We start from the raw sequence: 24,779 nt of genomic DNA on the forward strand, positions 1-24,779 counted from the left end.
GTCACATTAAATGTAATACCTACAATTCCAAGTGCTTGTCAGGGTGGGGGTCCCCAGTTCAAATATGTTTATTTTGGGGGTCACAGCCTAAAAAGGTTTGAGAACCCCTGGTATAGAGCATTAACAAATTCATCAACCAGGGGCATTGACAACTCATTCTTATGACTTCCTATCTAGCCAAGCTTTATAAACTATATATGTTTTAAAGAGAAAACAATTAAAAAAATAAATAAGCGAATATTCAACTTCGGTGAAAAATTTCGAATAGTGACTTTTATATTCGAATATTTGGTGAATGCCCTAACAGACAGATAGATAGTAAGAAAGTGTAAGGTAGAAGCAACATACCAAACTAGTAAGACGCCTCTGGGCAACATACAGTCTTCTTGGCCATCTGGCCAGTGATGTACCGGTATATGGGACCAGTTACCTGGCAGGTACCCACCCTGGCCACAATAGGCCATGTAAATGGCATGAACCTGCAGACACCGGAAGTGGCGGAAGTGCTGCGGTTAACGGAAGTTACGTCATGCGTTGCAGTCTTCCGGTGAAATTCTCCCGGCGGAAGTAGCACCGTGTCATGATGCCGTTTCAGCCTATGGTCTTAACAAGGCTTTTCTCTTCGCAGAGGAGTAAGCCTGGCTACGTGAGGCTACCTGGTACCCATATATGGAGATCCATGTACTGTATATGGAGATATGCTGCGAGAGCCCAAACATGCTTATACTCATTTATTCGTTATGTGAAAGTCCTATGACGTCTATGACATCTGACATCATACCCTTTTATGCCCATACATGGAGATCCCTATCTGTAGAACCAGCCACACAGATATGGGCTGTCTTGGCCATCTCTCTTGGCCATACGGTATATATGGATTCTGTTAGTGTGGTATGTGGCCGATGTGGTCTCCATATATGGGCATTCCCATTTGAAGTCCTGTTAGATATGGGCTTAATATTGGATGACATCAGGGAACTCCATACATGGGCATAAAAGGGATTCTGTTAGTGTGACATCACAGTGAAGCCAGAGTGTGATGATGTCAGAGCGGCGAACCCATTCTGTTAAGAGTGGTTCTCCTGAAATCACAGTGATATCAGAGCATGATGTCAGAGCGACAAACCCATAGAACCACAATATCAGGCGTGACAGACAGACAGAGATACATACGGACAAGCTGTGACCGTTCACATACTAATCTGCGACCTACGGTCGCAATAACACAAAAAAAATAGTATTTAAAGGACAACTTTGGATGTTTACAACATGGGTTCATATTTTAGATTGTAATTAGAGAAAATAATAGATGAGTGTTAAAATGTTTTCATTTACTGCTTTCTAAAATTGTACCAATTTTAGTATTTTGATTTCAGTGGGTGGGGGCATGTGTACAAGTGGCTAAATACATGTATTTTTAGACACAATAAGCCGGCAATGTCTTTGTTACTATTTACACCAGCCCCCATAAGTCACTTCTGCCCATGGAAGATTGCGGTGCATCATGGAAAAAATAGTTAAAATCACTAAAACGATAGAAAGAAGTAAATGAAAACATTTGAACACTCATCTTTTCTTTTCTCTGATGACTATCTAAAATATGAACCCTTGTTGTAAAAAAAAACAAAGTTGTCCTTTAAAGATAAATGTAGGCAGACTAATTGTACAAGGCAAGCTATCCAGTAGGCTACTGTAGTATGTGGGCATATGGGTAATACAATGTGAGGCTGCATACAGTGCCAGCCAGCTACGCAGTGAGAGAATGGATAAATTCCACCAGCACACTTGTTGTGTCTGAATCGGAATCATGATTTATGACCTTAGCCAGGTAAAAGTTTTCTGGTGTGAACAGCGTGAAAGGCTTGCTTTTTGAACTAGCGTAGCCTATACTTTTCTGACACTAGGGTACAATTGCTACCACTTTCTCCTCATTATAGGTGGAACGCAGAATAAAGGTCAGAGGGAGTAGCAAGAGAATGTCGTTCCCTGGCAGAACAGACATTTAGTTGGGTACAAAGGGAGTCTGCTTGGAGACTCCTTTATTTCCTTCCTTAACCCATTTAAGCCTAGAATTATTGAATGCTTTAACTAGTGAAAAATAGCAGATATACAAGCTCACAGCGCGGCACCGAGTGCCGCGCTGCGAGCTTGTAGATCTGCTATTTTTGAAAAATATTGAAAATTTGAATTTTGACCCGATTCTATAAGTGTCTTTTGAATCCTTCTAAGGTGTTTTTTTTTTAAACCTATGTTTATATGTCAGCAATCTGGCCGGCCATGGTCAAAGAAAACTTCCTTTTCACTTAACTGGAGCTCAGTTCTGTTCTTGAGAGACTACTGTATGTCAGTGGTTCTCAAACCTTTTCATGTGAAGGACCCCCAAAATGATATTTATTTGGCCACGGACCCCCATCTCAAAATATCTAGTTCCAGGGACCCCCCAGAAGCAAAATTTGAGTTACAAACGTTCGCTTTAAAAATACATACTGTATATTCAAAGATTTGCACACATTTTCACAACTTTTTCAAAAATAGCAGATCTACAAGCTCACAGCGCGGCACTCGGTGCCGCGCTGTGTGCTTGTATATCTGCTATTTTTCAATAGTTAAAGCATTCAATAATTCTAGGCCTGAATTAACGTTGGTCCATGGATCATCAGTGGTGGAAAAATACTTTTAGTTAGTTAGTTAGATCAACTCACAGTAGCAAACATTTTATACAAGAAGCCTAAGAGAACAGTAGCACTGTTTGAGGTGATCAAAAGGAATAGGCTGAAGCTATAAAGCTTATGAATGCCTATCCTACATATTCGTGGTTTAAGATACAGTAATATGTTATAAAACTGTTCAAACCCACCATATAAAGAGAATGTAAATTAAAAGAAAATGTGATTACAAGGCCAAATACATCAGAAATCAAAGAATGCCTGTCCTACATATTCATGGTTTAAGATACAGTAATATGGTATAAAAGCGTTCAAATTCACCATATAAAGAGAATGTAAATTAAAAGAAAATGTGATTACAAGCCCAAATACATCAGAAATCAAAGAATGCCTGTCCTACATATTCATGGTTTAAGATAAAGACTCAAGTAAAAGTGTCAATACTGCAATACAGAAATACTCTGTTATTGTACAAGACAAAACATTGGAAAATAGCAGATCTTGTGAGCTTGTAGATCGGCTATTTTCAAATGGATGAAGGTATATAGGTAATAGGTTTTGTAATAATAATCTAAATCTAAAAAGTAACTAGTAGCCTCTGGGATGCATAGTGGAGTAGACGTAAAAGTACAGAAAGTTTGAAATTCTCCGCTAAAGATAGCTCAAAATTGTACAGTAGGCTACCTGAGTAAATTTACTCAGTTACTTTACACCACCGTGTATCATGATAGCTATCCAGATGGTTGGTTATTCAACGGAGCCAGTGGAAATTAAGACTTTGTCATGCCTACATGTCATGACAAAGTATAATACATACATAAATACAATGTTTTAACATATTTTGAATGATAAAGCAAGAAGGGCTGGAGTAACTGTCATTATATTTACAATTGCAGTATTGGCACTAGGGCTGTCACAATTATTACATAATCGTCTAATCACAATTATTTGACATAATCGCGATTATTTTTCATAATCGTCATAATCGCTTCCATGTTGAAAATGTTCAGTAAAAGTAAAAAATAGTGGAAATAGCAGATCTACAAGCTCACAATGCGTCGTATAACTATCAATGTTCTTTTTTAAGTACAAAGTTGTCAAATATGTCAGTAATGTCTTTGTATATTTAGGTTATGTGTCATATCTGCCATGTGCAACTTCAAAGCCTAAAAGCCAAACAGAAATGTAATTGTCAACGACAAAAACACAATTACATCGTTAATCGCAATTCATGTAAAATGTCATTATTGTGACAGCCCTAATTGGCTCTCCTAAATGGTCAAAGGCTATAGCATTGCTAAACAGTATCAGTGTAACATAAAGGTCTCAGGACTCTAGCACAGCTCTTCAGTGGAGGACATTGTGTACATGATGGTCTCAGGACTCTAGCACAGCTCTTCAGTGGAGGACATTGTGTAGTGATGTACTGCTGCCAGCTGCTGTTCAGCACATGTAATGTACATGTTATCTTCATCTAACATATTGGTTCCTCAAAGTGGGTTCCAGGGATCCCCAGTGGTCCTTGAGGGAGTTCCAAGGGGTCCCCAGTGGTCCTTGAGGGAGTTCCAGGGGGTCCTCAGCTAAATGATAGTTAGGAACCAAATGGACCCGTATGGGTATGTAACTCAGAGAGTGTACAAATGAACTCTATCAGAGTCCAGGGTGAAGAGCTATTCACTTCACCGCGTTGTAGTTTCCTAGCTATCACCTAGGCTTTGTTATGTATTTTTAGGTGATAGCTAGAAAACTACACTGCGGTGAAGTGAATAGCTCTTCACCCTGGACTCTGATATAGAGGCTTAACAGGTCCATTTGGTTCCATTTACACTCTCAGAGTTAAATGAACATTGATTTTTGCAATATAAATTATGGTCTTAGACTCTCAAAGATAGAAATGCCATTACAGTATGGGGTTCTGTAGCCTATTAAGTGCATGTCAAACTGGGGGTCCTTGAAATTAAAAATGGTTAAGAATAGCTGCTATAGAGCAGTAAAAATCATTTATTTTGGGGGTCCCTGTCATAGCTTTTCAAATAGCGGTTCCGTGTGCTAATAAGTGTCAATTTGGGGGTCCTTGACATGAAAACGTTTGAGAACCACCGATCTAACACACACTGTGGTGCACATGCTACTTTAGGCCAGCAGAGGGCGATAAGGAAGAACTGAAGAGGCGTCACATGCAACTGCACTAAGACTGGGGCTGTGGATGCATTGCAGGCATGTGTTTTCTATAGTGATAGGGTGTTATTCTCTAAATGTCATCTTTCATTAGCATACTTTCCCTCCACACAATCATCTTAAATGGAGGTATTCCATATCATCGTTGTCGGGTGGAAACCTTGTATGTCCAAGACAGTTTGTTTTGTAGTTATCATTTTAAAAATGAACTAAACTAGGGAAAATAGCAGATCTACAAGCACACAACGCCTCGCACCGCGAGACGTTGTGTGCTTGTAGATCGTCCGTTTTCACTACTTTTGTGCAACAGCCTTGTATGATGAAGCAGGGCTTTGCTTGGTGAAAAAACGTACACATCTGAAACTTGGAGATACAAGGTTTCTGCCCGACAGTGACGACATTCTAACTTGTACTTTGGCAGAGGGGTGGAATCAGGGGAAATCATCAACCTCAAGAAACAAGTACATTATCACGATTCAAGATTCAATAACTTTATTGCCATGTCAACATAGTTGATAGGAATTTGTCTTGGTTCACTCTCAAACGTGAATAATATAAACAGTACTTGTGCATGGATTAAAATGTTGGGTCAAACTATTCAATGTTTGACCAGAATCGGTGAGTCTCTGAAGACTATACGGTATTTTTCTAGTCAAAGTCATTAGTCCATGTAACTTCAAGGAGTACAAAACTTAAGACGTGGAATAGAAAATTACTTCCCCCCCCCCCAGGAGAGCAATTTTTAAAATACCCAAACAGAACAATACAGTTTGTTCTGTTTCTGCAATACAAGTAGATTGTCTTATACTGAGAAGAACAAAATTAAAATATTCCCACCTGTGTCCAAAAAGTCTGCATCGGCTCTAACTGTTTGTCTCATTCAAATTCCTACAATAAATAGAGAATCTGTAATCTCACTCCCATATGACCTCATTCACTCGTGGTTTAAAAAAATGGCTATAGCAATATGGAGGGCAGAAGCTACAGTGTTTTATAATAATAATACAAATCTAAGAAGTAACAAGTGACTAAAGCTTTCAAATAATTGTAGTGGAGTAAAAGTATAATATTTGCCTCTGAGATGTAGTGAAGTAGAAGTAAAAGTACAGAAAAAGTAAAAATACCTCAACATTGTACAGTACAGTACTTGAGTAAATGCATTAGTTACTTTACAACATTGCAAATACAAACAGTAGTTAACTGTTCAATGTTTTATTTATTTATTTTGGCTTTTACAAAGTATAAAAATAGTACATTTAGTACACAGTACTTTACTATTCATTATTTCAAAGAGCAACAGTATAGCCTTTATCAAATGTGTCTTAAAGCATTGCATGCATATTGGTTAACAGACTTTGAAGCACTGTCTTGCTCAGGTCACATTAGAATACTTCTTTAGGTATTTTTCTTGCATAATATGAAATTGACTGTGCAAAAAAGATGCCGTGTTTCATTCACTTAAAATATAAACATATCGGTCAGCACCAACTATAATAATGACGATTCATCGTCATTGCAACTGCTTTTATGCATAACGTGAATGCAAGTGTAATGTTGGTGATATATACTACTTGCCAATAATGACATTTCTGTAGCCCTTGACATGGCACAGGTTGTTGCTATCAAAATCCACCACCAGCTTTCGGAGGCCTGACTGGGTGGGTGTGAAGTAGATCTTGACCTTGGCGTCTTCTCCCGGTCCCACCGTGGACGCCAGCCTGAAGGTATAAACATTTTAAGGTTTAGTGATTCTCACACGCACTTAAAGATCTTTATCGTTCTCTCCAATGTTTAACCCACTCAGGCCTAGATTTATTGAATGCTTTAACCAGTGAAAAATAGCAGATATACAAGCTCACAGCGCGGCACCGAGTGCCGCGCTGCGAGCTTGTAAATCTGCTATTTTTGCAAAAAGTCGTGAAAATGTGTGCAAATCTTTGGATATATGTATTTTCAAAGCGAACGTTTGTAACTCAAATTTTGCTTCCGGGTGGTCCCTGGAACTAGATATTTTGAGATGGGGGTCCGTGGCCAAATAAATATCAGTTTGGGGGTCCTTGACATGAAAAGGTTTGAGAACCACTGACATAGTAGTCTCTCAAGAACAGACTAACTGAGCTCCAGTTAAGTGAAAAGGACCTTTTCTTTGACGATGGCTGGCCAGATTGCTGACATAGAAACATCGGTTTTTCAAAAAATCTTAGAAAAAAAAATCAAATTTTCACGATTTAAAAAAAATAGCAGATCTAAAAGCTTGCAGCACGCGCTGTGCGCTTGTATATCTGCTATTTTTCAAAAGTTAAAGCATAAAATAATGATACACAATAATGTGTACCCGTTCTAAATGGGTTTTAATCATGTGTAGTTGGCAGTTATGACTATTTATGGACATCAGGCTCTAGTTGTATAAACATTCTGCATAAGAGTAAGAATCCAGTGCAGAGTAGAAGGGAGAGGATGGGTTTTCCTGCACATTTTTAAGCCTTCAGTATATAAAGTAAAGCCGCTTTCATGGCAATCCCTGGATTGGTCATTCCAGCAGATCAAAGTATTTTCCTCACTTGCTACTGCCATGAAATTGAAGGGACGTTTTTCTTTTTTTATTTCTATCTTGGTGGATGATGCAATCTGCATTCTTAAATAACAAGCCACCATTAGTTATTCTTTCAGTCCAAACCTCAGCTTCTTTAAAGACATTTTTTTATTTCCATGCCCTTGGGCTTCTGTCTCAGCAGCATTACATAATGTCCAGTCAAGCATCTGATTGCGTCATGCAGCCCAGGCCAACAAATTACCAAGCAGAACATTTTAGACATTTCCTTTTTTGCAGAGTGCTTGCTTTCCTCTTAACATTAAATAATGTCTTTGACCTGGGCAAAACCTTCAGTTACTATTGACTAAGGTCAATTGTTACTTCACAAATCTAATGGTGATGACCGTTTTGGAAGACCAGTTAACTTTGATATAACCTTGACAGATTTACTGTAGTGTGCTGGCTTGCCGGGTCAAGTGCTATTTATTTTTATAACAAGTGTTGACAGTTTGTTCAGGCTTTATCCAAAACGCAATACTTTCAATAAGGGATGGAAGGAATTCATATACGAGTAAACAATAATGAAGTACTAATAATGAAGATAATGAAGTACACTGCTACTGGCAAATTATTGGCACAGGAATGCGACAAAAGAAGAAGAAAATAAGCATTTTTGGGGTGAACTACTCCTTTAAACTGGACAACCAGGAGGTGGTTGCAGAGCAATATTGATTTCGTTGACTAAAACTATGATGAAAAATGTTTGTCGACTGCGTTTTTTCACTGACGAAAACTAAATAAAAATGAAATAAAAACTAAGCTGTGATGACTAAAACTAAGACTAAAACAAAACGCGTTGTGAGCTTGTAGATCGGCTATTTTCCGCATGTAAAATCAGCCATTACGATGACATCAAGGCCTGCAGAAATACATTTTAGTTGACTAAATCAACTGTAGATTTAGTCGCCCAAAATCTTATGATATTTATTCGACTAAAATTAGACTAAAACTAAAACTTTTCAGGCGACTAAAAATTAAGACTAAAACTAAAAGACATTTTATTCAAAAGACTATGACTAAAACTAAATCAAAATTTGCTGTCAAAAACAACACTGTTGCAGAGGGGAGGATGAGGAGGAAGTTGGCCGCTATCCTGCAGAACCCCTCCCATCCCCTCTATGAGGGAGGAGTGAGCTGGGATAAGGAGTACATTCAGCCACAGACAAGGACGTGCTGGCCATTGGGAAAAGCGGGACAACTCCCGAACGGCCGGTTCATTCCCAGCCGGCCATTAGGAAACAATTAAACTGTTTGCACAAAAGTAAAAATTAAACTGTTTGCACAAAAGTAGTGAAAACAGCAGATCTACAAGCACACAACGCCTCGCACCGCGAGGCGTTGTTTGCTTGTAGATCGGCTGTTTTCACTAGTTTCAATCATTTTTAAAATGATAAATACAAAACAAACGGTTTTGGACATAAGGTTTCCACCCGACAACGACGAAATATAACTCATGTAATTGGCCCACTGGCTTGTCACTTGTCATGATCTGAAATGGCAAATCTTTGAGTAGCAGCAGCGCTATAGAGAGATCCCTCTCTCTATAGCCTGCAATGAGGGCCTCTCCAACTCTTTTTCCTGGGCTGAATCAGGGGCCCAGCACATCCCTGGCCACAGACTACTCCTCGGTGTCGGCACACCACCAAGCGACTTGGTCAGTACATTGTGCCAGTAGCCATGTAGGATCAACAACCAATAGGACCTACACTTTCTGTTCTGTTCTTTGGTATTACCAAGTCCTGCTTTTCTTTGTTTTGACTCTGGAACTGTCTGCTCTTTGGGGTTACTGGCTCTGGCACATTGCACATGATCTAATATGGAGTACTGTACACTATAGAAACTTGACAGATGCCTGTTAAGGATGACTAATGAGATAGTTAATTATTCATTTTGCCCTTTTTCTCACCAATTTATGGTACATATGTAACGGAGGTGATCCGAACCTCCCCACCCGGTATCGAACCCGGGTCTCCCGTGTGAAAGTCCAATATCTTAACCACTAGACCAAAGAGCCATCTCTTTGGTCTGGGGGAGATACTAGACTTTTGAGGCTTCAAGGCTGGGGCTGCGACTCTCTCCGTCACACTCACCCCCCTTTGACCTCCTCCTACGGGGAAGCCCGAATCCGGGTCACGGCACCAATGTAACGGAGGTGATCCGAACCTCCCCACCCGGCTTCGTACCCGGGTCTCCCACGCGAAAGTCCAATGTCTTAACCACTAGACCAAAGAGACATCTTTTTGGTCTGGGGGAGATACTAGACTTTTGAGGCTTCAAGGCTGGGGCTGCGACTCTCTCCGTCACATATATGCCAAATGATTCCTCCCTAGACACATTTCTGTGTGTAGTCAATGCTGTTGTATCCTACTGGCCCCCACAGGAACGAGGTGGAGCCTCCCGCCCAACAGTCCCTGCTGACAGGTACCGCCCAGTCCGTAAGCATACGTACCGTGATTAATATCACCCTCCCTGACCCGCTTCCCTCCCCCAAACACGGGCCAATGGTGTTCGTATAAAGGCTCGACAAAGCCGAATGCACCACGTTGGATTCTAACAACAGCACCTTTTGACCAATTAAATCATTATTATCTGATCAAAATGATGCAAATGTAGGCCAGTGGTTCTCAACCTGTGGGTCCCCCAAATTATTTTGGGGGGTCCCCAGATGATTAACTTAATGTGCAACATTGTTTTCTCAACAGTAAACAAACCGAAATAAAGTTTAAGTGTACAGAGGGTATCTGCACATTTCTAACGTGACAATTTAAGGACTTTTTAATACCTCTAAAATGACAAATAAAAAATTGGCCAAATTGTCAAATATTAGAGGTAGAAATTGTGAAAATAGCTGATCTACATGCTCACAACGCCTCGCAACGCCTCACGATGCAGTGCCTCACAACGCCTCGAACACGAGCATGTAGATCTGCTATTTTCACAATAGAACCGTGTTATACCAAATGCAATGCCTCAACTCTTAGTGCTCGTCAGGGTGGGGGTCCCCAGTTAAAATATGATTATTTGGGGGGTCGCAGCCTGAAAAGGTTGAGGACCACTTATGTAGGCGACTTCAAGGATTGTGTGGTGTGGTGTCTTATAGTAGTTGGATAACAAAGCAGCATACAGTACCTTTCAGTGATCACATGTCCTCCTGTGAGGTTGGCCCCTTCGATGCTGAAGCAACAGTTCTCCAGGGGTTTGGGCAGGGGGTTCTGCAGAGTGAGCTCAGCAGCCAGCTTTCGGTTCTGCTTTGGTTCCCCCAGAATCTACAAAACCAGGGACGTGCAGAGAAAGTTAGAGAGGCAGGGGCTGACATTTCTAAAAGGGCCTTTTGATGAAAATGAAAGCTCATATTTTCGGTGCTTGACATCACAAGCATAATCAAGTCAATACTGTTGATGTGGCATACGGCATGGAATCCTACACATAAGCCCCTTTTCCACTGCAAGTAGAACTTTCAGGAACCTGAACCTATTTTTTTGGTTCTGGTTTTGTTTCCATTGCACACGGCACGGTTTCAGACAAGGTTCCTGGAACCTTTTTTTAGGTCCTGCTCCTGAGGTAGAAGAATAACCTTCCCAGTTAGTTCTGGTTATATGGAAACGTAAGCAGAACTTGGTCCTGGGTCCACGGGTTCTTGAAAGTTCTTGGTTCTGGAAAGTTCTGGTTCTAGTTCTGGGTTGGCCCTACAGTGGAAATGAGACTAAAGAGGGCATTTCCTTCAACATAAGATGCTGCATTCAAGATCAGGAGAGTTTGGACAAGGTAATTCTCTTGAATGCTGCCTTCAGGTATGGCATGGAAAGAGGGGCATTTGTATTTCTTTCACCATAGTAAAAACTGCATGCATGGTCTGGAGAGGGCACTTTTTACAGACGGATAAAATGTCTATGTGTGCACGTGCCTGTGCAAAACCAGAAACCCACTCTAGATGTTAGCTATCACGATGTGACACATTCTGAGCTTGTAGATTGGTTATTTTTGCTAGTCCAGTCAAGTACAGTACAGCTTAAAGGAGTAGTTCACCCCCAAAATGACGCCATGGAGACTAGAGTTCAATAATATTTTTTGGTTTTTGTTACATTCCTAAGACAAAAATTTGATTAGAGTAAATTTACCCCCAATGATTCCGGTGGAACAAATGGGGGTACATTTATTGTTATCACATTTTTGTCTTAGGAATGTGACAAAAAACTAAAAATATTATTGAACTCTAGTCTCCATGGCGTGACTAATCAATAGAAAAAAAAGTCATTTTGGGGGTGAACTACTCCTTTAAGTGGTTAACTTTAACGGTCATAACTCAAGAAAAGGTGCACGCACATCCACTTGAGTGTCCTGCGGGTGCAGTTCATCATAAAGAAAAAAGTCTGATGACTGGTTGAATAAGCTCCCCTGTTTTTATTGCGCTCAACATTTCAATCAACAGATCTTTATCAGGAATGTTGAAATAGTTCTGATGAAACATTGATTGAAACGTTGAGCGCAATAAAAACAGTGGAGCTTATTCATCCTATTTTTTCTTTTAGAACGACCAGCTCGTTCCGGTTCCACACTCCCAAAATTGCAAGATGAACAGTCTGGGTTTGTTTTACATCAGCCCAGGGGCGTCTGTTGGGTATGGCAGGGGTATGCAGCTGCCATACCCTGGGTCCAGGGGGAAAAATAAAAGTTACTTTTAAATATAAATCCATGAATGTCTCTTTGTCTATCTGCGCTGGTTATCATGTTGTTAAATTACAGGAGAAAAAAAACTACAAATACAACATTTTACAAAATATATTCTCCACACTTGTATTCTCCCCATCTTGACAAAATGGTATATTCCCAGGTTCCGCAGGTCAGCTGTGTGGTAAAGTGACTAACTTTCCCACTTTAAACTTGCCTTGTTCCTTATTTTTCTGATTCTGTCATAACCTCATGGTCTACAACAAACCTTTTGAATGCTAGTAAGTGCACTACCTAGTCATTTAAATGTTTGTAGACTTTGGTATTGGTCATTATTTTTATGTCATTATGCATAACTTAAATATTCAGTCAAGTCACAAATGAGACACAGTACAATTGTTGGCATTAAAATACTCCTTTAATCTCCTTTAGCTCCAAACAAACACACCTTCCTTACCACCACCTGTTACAGCTCTGGTCTTCTAGAAGAGTCACACCCCTCTGCTCTGCTCTTTATATACTGGGTGGGGGAGGTAATTGGGTCATACCACTGGCCAGGGGTGTGTGCCTTTTGCAGTTTAAAATGTGTTTGTATGAAAAGAATTGTGAATGCTACAAAACATGGTTTATGCTTACCTTAAACATGTCAATGATTTCTGTGTGATTTGCTTTGAAATGTTTTCTGGATTTACACTCGAATTTAAGGTGTAGTTGGTGTCCCTGGTCAAGGGAAGTTGGTTTCCACCAACATGGGGGGAACGCCCACACCAGGGTATCTCTGCGTCTCAAGTCCTTAAATCAATCCTATTTCCTATTTCCTAACTTGTATGTTAGTCCCTCCCATTGAGGAAATAGAGAAGAGGAGACATCCCATTGGCCATTTCTGATGACAACATCACAGGTGATAGGCCAACTCCCTGTGGGCAGGACTAACATACAAGGAAATGGGAAACAAGTGAAGGAAATAGGAATAATTTAAGGACTTGAGACGCGGCTAGGTCTCAGTCTGGTTCAAGTATTTTCAGTTATTCCGGTCTCTGAGGTGAGAGAGGGAAGTTGAGGGCACAATGCCCTGAGATAGCGCTCTGTCCTCAACATTGGTATGAAGTCAGTAGTACTTTACCTTATGCCTGCCTTTAGGGGGTTCCACACTAGCCGCGGTCACCGCCTCCTAGCAATTCATTTTCAATGGGAGGCGGGTGGCTTTTTCAGCCGCGCAGCGACGTTTTCAATTCTACATTTTTGAACCTATTTTGAAAACCATTTTGCAAGAAGAAAATACATCTTCAATTCTGAAACTTCAGTTGTTCTTGTTCTGTACACCTGCCCTCATCCAAACGAACTCATTTACAAGCTGCACAGGTGCAATGCATTATTGTTAATTGTGGCTCGTTTACTAACATGCCAAGTTTAGCTGCACTTCCAGGCTGCCATATCCAGCCCAAGAAACCGTAGAAACCCGGGGAAAAGATCTGACAAGATCTTTCGCGCACACAGACTCCCATCTTTGCCATACCCTAGCTTTTGCCTCTCCCTTTCAGCATGTTTCCATGCCTTGCACGCAGCCAGTCTACTCACCCTGACTTTAATCTCGGGGTCGTCCAGTACGATATTTCTCAGAGCCAGCGTGGCCTCTCCCGTGGTAGAGTCAATAAGCAGCGCTGCCAGGCGGATCAGGTTGTCCTCGGTGAGGGTATCACCATACTTCTCATAGTTCAGCCGTAGTGGCACACGCCTCTCTGCAACAAGGTAACAAGGTTAAGTATATAACACTCACACTGTGAGGTGTGAAGATATAAAGCACATACCGTATTTTCCGGACTATAAGGCGCACTTAAAAGCCTTAAATTTTCTCAAAAAACTACAGTGCGCCTTATAGTCCAGTGCGCCTTATATATGGATCATTCATTGACATTGACATTCCCTTTAGCACAGCTCCATCTGTTGGATGCATAACGCAACAGTAGTGTCTATTACAGTATGTGCGCCTTATAGTCCGGTGCGCCTTATATATGAAAACAGTTCAAAAATAGACCATTCATTGACAGTGCGCCTTATAGTCCGGTGCGCCTTATAGTCCGGAAAATACTGTACTTTATTACTATGTAAATACAATACTGTGAGAGATATACTGTACAGTACTTGCATACAGGAACACAATGATTAGTTACACACAGATTAGTATATTATTATTATTTATGTCCACATAAGAGATACAATACACAGACACAAATATTTACACAGTGCTGTAAAAAGGTAAAGTCAGGAAATCTTGGACAAAACCCAAAACACCCCTCAGGGGTCCAAGTAACGGTGCCTTGGTGGCTACCAATGATAGAAGAGATTGCACAGAAATTTTCAAGCAATTTTGGTTGCTTTTTTTCTGCAAGTTTTTGGAAGCCTCTTACTGCCAACCTATGGATATGTCCTAGTCTGCCAAAAACAAACTCAAATAGTGTAGAGAGTCAGTGTAGACTAGAGAGTCAAAGTGCTATACTTTCGCACTTCTGGTTGCCAAAGGCCAGGAATTATGTTAAGACGTGTGCTGAATAAAACTGAATTCCAAACGTGTCCATTGAGCTGATAACAAAAAAGATTTATTCTAACGGCTGAGAGGGTTGGAGACACTTGGCTTCGCCTCGTGTCTCACCACGCCTCTCAGCTGTTATAAAATACCAGGTAACCACATGCCTCTTGAGGCTTATTTATTGCTTCATCTAAGTTGGAAGTGCAGGCCAGTTTAAGGATATAAACCGTTTTGGAGCCTTCATTGACACAGTTTGGTGAAACATGGAAGCTTTGACACAGGAATGTTAGTACATTCTCAGCGAAATGTTTGAACTATTCTGTCATGGCATGCATGCCCTTTATAGGCATAGTAGCCATGCAAGAATGTGGTTTCTGAAACAAGCCATGTGCTGTAATGCAAACAATGAGGTAGTGTACATGGGTCAGGGTTACATGCAGGCATGCACGCACACACTCGCGCGTGCTCACACACACACACACACACACACACACACACACACACACACACACACACACACACACACACACACACACACACACACACACACACACACACACACACACACACACACACAGCAGCAGACCAACCTCCTCCCGGTGACAGCTCAACATTTAGCAGGTCCTTGAAGCCACAGTTCTTTCCCAGAACTCCACTGTAGGAACATGCTCGGGACCCAAACTTCAAGCGGCACGTTTTGTCACTCGAAGTGTTGTTGGTGACCACAGCAAACACGTCGAAGTCACAGCCTTTCCTCATCTCAGCAGAGACCTTGATGGTGAGGTCTAGGCCTTGGTCGTCCTGCTGCTGGAGCAGCTTGTTTAGGTGGTCGGCCTTCTTGAATGTCTCCCTCTCTTCAGCAGAGCCTGGCAGGAGGACCAGAAGAAACCAATATATATATCGTCGTTGTTGGGTCGAAAGTTTCGACCCAACACGGTTTCCACTGGAAACCATGTTCAAAACCGTTCGTTTTGAATTTATCATTTTAAAAATGATTTAAAATAGTGAAAATAGCTGATCTACAAGCGGTGCGATGTGTTGTGTGCTTGTAGATCTGCTATTTTCACTAGTTTTGTGCGACAGTCTTGTATTATGAAGCAGGCCTTTACTTTACGAAAAAGCGTACACATTTGAAACTTCGAGATACGAGGTTTCTGCCCGACAATATGATATCCTACCATCACATTAGAATGGGGACACTGTATTCGGGAATTTTAAACTTAAAGGAATGTAGCCCAGAACTAGATTAATTTTAAACAACCGTGGCTACTAGTGAGATAATGTTCCACAAAGTGAAAGCCTGCATTCCATTAGCTTGAAATATTTGCAAAATAATGCCATTGGTACATTTCGGAAACCGGCCACAACCCTCCTCCTCTGAGATATAGGGAAAGTAAACATTTATAGTGAGTACTGGAACGATATGGAGAAAATATTTTATCAGTAGCACAGGACTAAACACAGATATATTTGTAATGGCTTTATCCAAAAGATTTCTGCAAGCCAAACAAGATGTCTAAGTGAGTGTAGCAGATGGTCTGGGGGTGAACTGAAATCGCACTATTGTAATATACTGTATATTCTATATCGTCACTGTCGTTCAGAAACCTCGTATCTCCAAGTTTCAAATTTGTACGCTTTTTCGTAAAGTAAACCCCTGCTTCATCATACAAGACCATCGTGCGAAACTAGTGAAAATAGCCAATCTACAAGCACACAACACCTCGCAGCGTGAGGCGTTGTGTGCTTGTAGATCGTCTATTTTCACTAGTTTTAAATCTTTCTTTTAATGATAAATTTAAAAAAACGGTTTTGGACATACAAGGTTTCCACCCGACAACAATGATATACTAATACACACACACACACGCACGCACGCGCGCGCACACGCACGCACGCGCACACACACACACACACACACACAGAGTGTGCAGCTATATGCATGTGTAGTGATACGCGGAAGCAGGGATTGAACCCGGGACTCCCACTCGCCAGTCCAACGCACAATCAGTCGTGCTAATAGGGCTGAGCCCGATTAGCAGGGCTGTTGTCGCTGGTTCATGGCTGGTACTAACTGTGGGGTGCTACATTCACCCCCCAGGTCTTTTGGAGCGCGCCCTCGCGCTTCACACATCACGCCGCGGACCGCCGCACACGACGTGGCACTGTTCCTCCTCACGAGGGCATCACGCTCCTCATCCTGCCGACAACGCCAGATGTAGTGATACGCGGAAGCGGGGATTGAACCCGATTAGCTGAGCCCGATTAGCAGGGCTGTTGTCGCTGGTTCATGGCTGGTACTAACTGTGGGGTGCTACATTTGCATACCGGTAACTATCTCTGAAAGATTTGTTTGAAGATGGTGTGTTGCGTGAACAGCGTTTTACAGGACTGCCTCCTCAGAAAGCATGTACTTATCTGACCCTTCCCGCTGCTCTGACATAAACACGGGTAAGCACGCTGTTTGTCAAAGTGACGCTCAACCCGGGGGTTATGTGTTGTTATTTACTGTCAGGGGTGTCGCACCAAATTCTGGGCCCCGGGTACAAGGATTCACTGTGGGGCCCCTGTGCTTTAACTATTGAAAAATAGCAGATATACAAGCTCACAGCGCGGCACCTAGTGCCGCGCTGTGAGCTTGTAGATCTGCTATTTTTTAAAAATCATGAAAATATTTGAATATTTCAAATCCTTCTATAGGTTTTTTTGAAAAACCTATGTTTCGATGTCAGTGGAGCTCAAACCTTTTCATGTGAAGTACCCCCAAAATGGTATGTATGTGGCCATGGAACCCCATCTCAAAATATTGAGTTCCAGGGACCCCCCCAGAAGCAAAATTTGAGTTACAAATGTTCGCTTAAAAAATACATATATTCAAAGATTTGCACACATTTTCACGACTTTTCAAAAATAGCAGATCTACAAGCTCGTAGCGCGGCACTCGGTGCCGCGCTGTGAGCTTGTATATCTGCTATTTTTCAATAGCTAAAGTATAAAATAATTAAGGCCCCTCCACCACCTTGGGCCCTAGTAACTCAGTCCCACTTTCCTACCCCTTGTGACGCCCCTGTTTACTGTACTAGACTGCGGGCAGCGCTGCTGTCTACTGTACCTTCAGGGTACTTGTACAGGTGAGTAATGTCTTCCCTGGCATCGCTGCCACTGTACCTTCAGGGTACTTGTACAGGTGAGTTATGTCTTCCCTGGCATCGCTGCCAACGCTCTTCGTGCTGATCTTTTGGCCCACCAGGAAGGACCTGGTGTGGACCTTTTCGGTGCTGCCATCCTTCTTCTTCATGAAGGTGAGAATGTCGGCGTTGACTTCGGCGAAGACGAACGGCGCGTCGTATTTGAACAGGAGCTCGCCCTCCTTGATGGCCTTGAGAGGTACGGGCCCACAGCAGTACACGCCTGAGGTACGCACAGCAGGATGCAAAATCAAAGATGGAGGTGGAACTCAGTGGTGGAAAAAGTACCCAAATCAATTCAAAATACTTAAATTACAACTTTGTTTTTTTACAACATGGGTCTTTCATGGGCAGATGTAGACTTAAGGGGGCTGGTGTAAATAGTAACAAAGAAATGTCCTGCTTATTGTGTCTAAAAATACATACTTAGCCACTTGTACGCATGCCCCCACCCACTGAAATCAAAATACTAAATTCGCTAAAACAATAGAAAGAAGTAAATTAAAAGTACTAAAAATATTGGAAACTGGAAATACTCAGGTAAAGTACAAATACCTCAAAATTGAACATAAGTACTTAAGTAAATGTATTTAGTTACTTGACACCACTGGTGGAACTTATCAGCGCTAAAAAAAATAATTTGCATACAGTGTGAAGATACCTTGACTTTTCTCCTGTGGTGTTGGGTCAAAGGCCTGCCAGCCATCATACTCTTTCCCTGCTTTGAGGTCAGGCCTTGTCATCCAGCTCTCTACCCAGCAGTGATAGTTCCTAGAAAACACAATACAGAACATCATCAGCTAAACCCAGACTTACGCACACATGATTTCATAATAAAACCATTTCCTATTTTGCTTCCCTCTCCTCAGCAGTAACTACTAATGTTGGGCCCCCCCAAGGTTGTGTAAGCTCGGCTATACTTTTTACCCTTTATACTGACAGCTGTCGTACTGAGGAATGTCTGTCTGAATGTCGTACTGACACACCAGACCAACACATTCTATCTAAAGTACTCTGATGATACCGTTTTAATGTCCCTCTTAAGATAGCTCCAGTGATCCTGGACTGCACCAACTCAGAGTGAATAAGGTGTTCGAATGGAGTGATAACAACGCTCTCATCATTAACACAAAAAAGAAAGAAGAGATTGTTTTTGGTGCACCACTAGATACACACAGATCTCCCATTACTATTCATGGTGAACTGATCAACCAGGTATGTTCGTATACATACCTCGGAGTAGTAATAGACCATCCTTTGTCATGGAAAGATCAGATTGAATCTGTGTGTAAGAAAATGAAGCAAAGAATCTACTTCCTTCACTGTTTAACCATTCAGGCCGGGAACACATTTTAGTGTATGGGAGGGGCTTACAGTACATGTACAGTATATAGCAAAATGCCTGTCTGCAGCCCTAAAGTCACGACTGCTGCAACAACTGGACATTTGTTCAAAGATAGTTGGACAACCACTTCAGAGGCTATATACATCTACATATGATAACAGCATTCTAATGTTGGCAAGAAATACTATTATCCTTATGTATGTAATCCTGTTTTTTGTTCCTTTGTGTCAAATGTTTGTATATATGTTTCACATACATGGCTGCTGTGTCGCAAGACAAATTTCAGTGTGAACTAACTGACAATAAAGTACTATATCATATATATATATATATATCATATCATTCCGCATTTTCTCCCCAATTTAATCATTTCCTATTCCACCCATGTGTCCCGTCACTGCCAACACCCACTGTTGGCCTGGGGAGGGTGCAGACAACCACATGCCTCCTCTGACACACATGGAGACACCAGCTACTTCAGCGAGGAGGCGTAACCCATATCATCACTGTCGGGCAGAAACCTTGTATCTCCAAGTTTCAAATTTGTATGTTTTTTCATGAAGTAAAGCCCTGCTTCATCACACAAGACGGTCGCACAAGACTAGTGAAAACAGTTGATCTACAAGCACACACTGCATTGTGGTGCGAGGCGTTGTGTGCTTGTAGATCGTCTTTTTTCACTAGTTTAAATCGTTTTTAAAATGATAAATACAAAACGAATGGTTTTGGAGATACAAGGTTTCCACCCGACAATGACGATATGGAGGAGGTTCAAAGTTCTCTTCCCCAGCTCCATTGCCCACTTATCCACTTAAAACCTATACTTTATTGACTAAACATAGCATTGAACCTACCTATCCTGCATCTATTTATGAATAAACCTACTGAGCCCACTTAAATTGCTTTGTTAGATAAACACAGGGCAAAGTTACTACGTCATTTTCACGTTGACCGACAGTGACCTTGACCTTTGCCCCTTCCTCTTTCGGCAGCCTTCTGTTAATTCACCCTTTGTCAAGTCCCGCCCATTGTCCTGCCCCTCTCCACACACATTGGTTGCTGTGTCTTGGTGGGACATTCAGTGGGACATTCCATCCACTGCCATGTTAATTCAGTTGCTTCATATTGTTATTCTGTGTGCTCAATTCTAATTTCAAACTTTGTTTCAGTCAATTGAGCTGCTCAGTGGCAGCATAGTGAATCAGCATGTTTTTAAATGTTTTTATTTCTCCAAAAAATATGTTTTAGCTAATTCAACATAAAAAAGGCGGAACCAGGGCGGGACAAGGCAGATAGAGCCTGCTGGTTGGTCAGTCAGGGACCAACCAGGAGGCTAACAAAGGGTGAATTCCTGACATTCCTAACTAATATCACTATCGTCTGGGAGGCCCTTTAGCAAAGTGGCGTAAACAGCTAACAGGATGTTAAAGGAGCTATAGTCAACCTTTTCTTGAAAAACGGATACTAAAATAAAAATAATGTTTCGAAATTATTTTATACAAAAATAAGCTTCATATATGTGTTTCACTTAAAAAATTACCACAAAAAGCGTAAAATAATGATAAAATAATCATTTTGGCAATTGTCAGACCGACACTTTGTTTACAATGGCCAAAATGATTATTTTATCATTATAGTAAAATAATGATAAAATAAAATATTTTCGAAACATTATTTCTATTTTAGCATTCGTTTTTCAAGAACAAGTTGACTATAGCTCCTTTAAGTTGAAAGAAACCATCTCCTAGCAACAACCTATCTATTAGGACAGTATTTCTTTATACTCACTTTATAATCCCCGTAAATAAAAGACGTATAGCAACACAGCTGTGAAACAAAGTAGACCTTAGAATTCTCACCAGACCATGTCTCTGGATCCCCGTAATGACTGACCGTCCTCGTCGATGTATCGCTCAATCACCAGGTTGTTATTGGAGTCGTGGGCTGACATATAGTTGGTCGTAACTCTGCAGGGGATGCCAAGAGCCCTGGAAACTAATGGGATTCAACAAAACAATACAAATGTCCCCTCATAACCTTGCTGCATCGGCTGCATCAGCAAAACATAGCTCTAAATGTCATTTTGACAATATGTCTGTGTAGGTTCTAGAGATAGGACGATAAGCGATATTATCGTTTATCGTGATATAAAACACACTCACGATAATCGTGTCGTGGATTTATCGTAAAATCGTCCTCCGTCATGCACTGGGATCAATTCACTTTCATTTGCCGAGCTGCCTATCCAGTACCATTTAAACCCTCTATAATTGGTAAAACGAACCAGTAAATAACGTACTTGATACCGTCTTTTTTTCCCTTCACTCTACCAAATCTCTTTGCCAAAAAATAGCCGATCTACAAGCTCACAACGCGTCGCAAGGCGTTATAATTGGTAAAACTAACCAGTAAATAATGTACTTGATACAGTCTTTTTTTTTTCACTCTACCAAATCGCTTTGCCAAAAAATAGCCGATCTACAAGCTCACAACGCGTCGCAAGGCGACGCGTTGTGAGCTTGTAGATCAGCTATTTTTTGGCAAATGTTCCGCACCTGGATAATGGATGTTGGGGATATTTAGAGATTATCTAATTATATTTGGGGGTAGATTATATTTGGGGATATTTAGATATTATCGCGATTTACGCGATAATATCGTAAATCGCGATTTCTTTGGTCACAATAATCGTGATGTGAAATCTTCACATCGTCCCATCTCAGTGTAGGTTCCATTCGGTTCTCTTGTACGCCACATACCTGAGCAGGCCACTGCAGCAAACACCCAGCATTGTCCAAAACGGACGGGCTGACAGGCGTTCCTGTCCCAGTTCTGGAGGATCTCAACGCTTCCCTTCCATGACAGAGGGCTCACGCCTCCATCGTAGTCGTCTGTCCAGTTACCCAGCAAGACACCTTTGTCGTCGTTACAGTTCACCTACAGCATAAAAGGCAAAGAAGATTATCAGGTGGAAATAAACATTAAAACAGGGGTCTTCAACGTTTTCAGGTCAAGGACCCCTTAGTTGAGAGAGAGAGATGAAGCAGGGACCCCCACTTCCTTATCATAGATTCCATATAGTTTTGGCGTTTGACAGCATGATCATCTGTGTATTTTGGATTCATGTTTTATTTGTGTTTTCAGATATTTAACCACTTGAACCGTCAATACTTAATTAACTTGACCTTTCACTCTGTTCTTAGTCTGCTCTTTTTCCCCTCTACACCAAACCTCTTTGCCGAAAATAGCAGATCTACAAGCTCACAACGCCTCGCAGCGTGAGGCGTTGTGAGCTTGTATATCTGCTATTTTTGTTCTCAGAATTTGGACACTAGGGTTCAAGCAGTTCATTAAAAAAGAGAATAAATGTTTCTATAAAATAAAAAGATTTGGAGGACCCCCTGTAGTAACTCTGAGGACCCCCTAGGGGTCCCGGACCCCCTGTTGAAGACCCTTGCATTAAAATAAACAAACGTACACTTTCACGCTTAGGTATGTGCACGCAGGCAATGTTGAAAATGAAAGAACTCTCTATCAGCACACACCATAGCACTTAGCACTCTGCACACGTAGATTGGATTCCTCCTCCCGGAGCAGTCTTTACCGGGATTACGCAGGTATTTGGGGTTCATATCTAGGATTCTGAGGCAGGCATCCAGGATCCCCGTTTCAAACTGCACAGACAGAAATAACATTGTTAATAAGCATCTGCAGAACTGAGCTCAATGTATAATAGTAGGGGTGTAACGATATAGTAACTGAATCGAAAAAACAATTTTAATTTGCAATGATCTACTATATCATTTGCAAAAGAAAAATATCGTAACGCTTTGGCTTTGTATCGTATCGTATCGTTTTAAAATGCGGTAATTGGTATGAAAACCAAGTATTTGTGCCTTGTATTTGGCAATTTTAAGAGGGAAAATTAAAAAGAGGGGTCCCATTACCTTTCCATTCCATACAGCTACTCTTGGTCTATCAATAAATGTGTGTAATCTCTGTGTTCATGTCAAGGTGGGTTTGTCCATGTGTTGAAACATAATGTCCATGTATTTGCTAGAGAATCACAGTGTTTACTTCTATAATAATAGATTTTTACACGATTTAATTTCTTTGCTAAATAGTAACTATATAGATTTTAAATCATTGAATCGAATCGTATCGTATCGCCATGAATGAACCAATATCGTCCATGTATCGTATCGTTAATCATGTATCGTGATGCGTATCGCACCGCTGTTAAAATGTATCGTTACACCCCATATAATAGCTTCTGTTCTCAAGTGATAACTAAAAATAGAGAGGGTCAATAAAAGGTTATGATTCTTCTCTGTGGACAACAGGTGCAAAGCAAATAACAAATTAGGCCTTCTGGTATGTTATAATCAGTCATTTCTAATGCACCAGTAATGAAAGGCCAACTGGACTGGATCAGATATCAAAGAATGCATTCTGGTCCTTGCTGTCTCTTTACGATCACTTCATTCATGTGATTAGGTTAGGGTGACCATACTTTCAGCCGCTCAAACCGGGACGCGAACCACTGTTGCCTAAAACCGGGACCTTCAAAGCAATGCGCACAACCCATTCTCTTAACGTTTGTGCACACGCACTTAAGCACCGTAGGGTTGCATACAGGCAGTGAGTGATTGACAAACAGCCTCAGCGTTGAATTCAGACAAGCAATGTATTTGTTCATGTTTTCTGATTGGTTAGGTGAGCATGTTTTCATGAAAAGAACATGATACATGTATATGCAACCACTGAAAACAGCTACTATTATTTTAATTCTGCTGAAAACAGGGAGAATTTTGTAGTGAATGTTGAAAACCGGGATGTTTTCGAGATATTTGTCAGGACACGCAGCTTGAAAACGGGACAGTCCCGGCCAAACCGGGACAGTCCCGGCCAAACCGGGACGTCTGGTCACCCTAGATTAGGTACCGGTACATACTGCCATTTTATCGCAATCTCATAGCCGACTGTCACTAACCGCTCTGAATGAGTAGCTTTGATCATTGTTTCTCAGGGAACATTGTTGAGTCCTTGACTAAAGTGTTACTATGTTTGAGTTTATGTAAGCCAGGGAGCACAGCGATAAATGGCTCCATATCAGAACAATCCCCACCCTGTCTCATCATCATTTATCTCTGAAGACGTGTGGCTCCCTTGTCGGAATGTTTATTCGGTGAGGTCAACAAGAGCCTGTTGGTACTGGTACCTGGCCAAAGTTCCATGCCGTCTGTATGGGGTGATTGTGACTGCCTCGAAAGATGATCCCATCCTGAGACAGGACGTACTCGTTCAGGTTGTCTTCGTTTTCCATATATACACGGTCCCCTGCATGAGACAGTAGTGCAATGATCACTGTATCAACAAACACGTTTTCTTGAAGGGATGTTTCACCATAATATATCGTCACTGTCGGGCAGAAACCTTGTATCTCCAAGTTTCATATTTGTACGTTTTTCGCAAATGTAAAGCCCTGCTTCATCATACAAGGCCGTCGCACAAAAGTAGCTGCGAGGCGTTGTGTGCTTGTAGATCTGCTGTTTTCACTAGTTTAAATCCTTTTTTAAACGATAAATACAAAACGAACGGTTTTGGAGATACA

General features: G+C 41.3%; 1 protein-coding gene across 1 annotated transcript in view; it reads right to left on the reverse strand.

Moving 5' to 3' along the window:
* Positions 1 to 6,314: 6,314 nt before the first annotated feature.
* The window catches only part of tgm2b (transglutaminase 2b), a 28,761-nt gene continuing 10,296 nt past the window's right edge, over positions 6,315 to 24,779 (reverse strand). The window contains exons 4-13 of the mRNA XM_080729008.1: positions 24,387 to 24,505; positions 22,711 to 22,839; positions 21,925 to 22,102; positions 21,025 to 21,160; positions 18,482 to 18,591; positions 17,801 to 18,043; positions 15,223 to 15,498; positions 13,684 to 13,844; positions 10,567 to 10,703; positions 6,315 to 6,562 (exon numbers count right to left, since the gene is read on the reverse strand). Of these exons, the coding sequence (XP_080585134.1) occupies positions 6,412 to 6,562; positions 10,567 to 10,703; positions 13,684 to 13,844; positions 15,223 to 15,498; positions 17,801 to 18,043; positions 18,482 to 18,591; positions 21,025 to 21,160; positions 21,925 to 22,102; positions 22,711 to 22,839; positions 24,387 to 24,505 (1,640 nt within the window). The 3' untranslated portion in view covers positions 6,315 to 6,411. The remainder of the gene's footprint in view (positions 6,563 to 10,566; positions 10,704 to 13,683; positions 13,845 to 15,222; positions 15,499 to 17,800; positions 18,044 to 18,481; positions 18,592 to 21,024; positions 21,161 to 21,924; positions 22,103 to 22,710; positions 22,840 to 24,386; positions 24,506 to 24,779) is intronic.

The sequence above is a fragment of the Nannobrachium achirus genome (assembly GCF_963921795.1).
Source record: "Nannobrachium achirus genome assembly, chromosome: 6".
Taxonomy (NCBI): Eukaryota; Metazoa; Chordata; class Actinopteri; order Myctophiformes; family Myctophidae; genus Nannobrachium; species Nannobrachium achirus.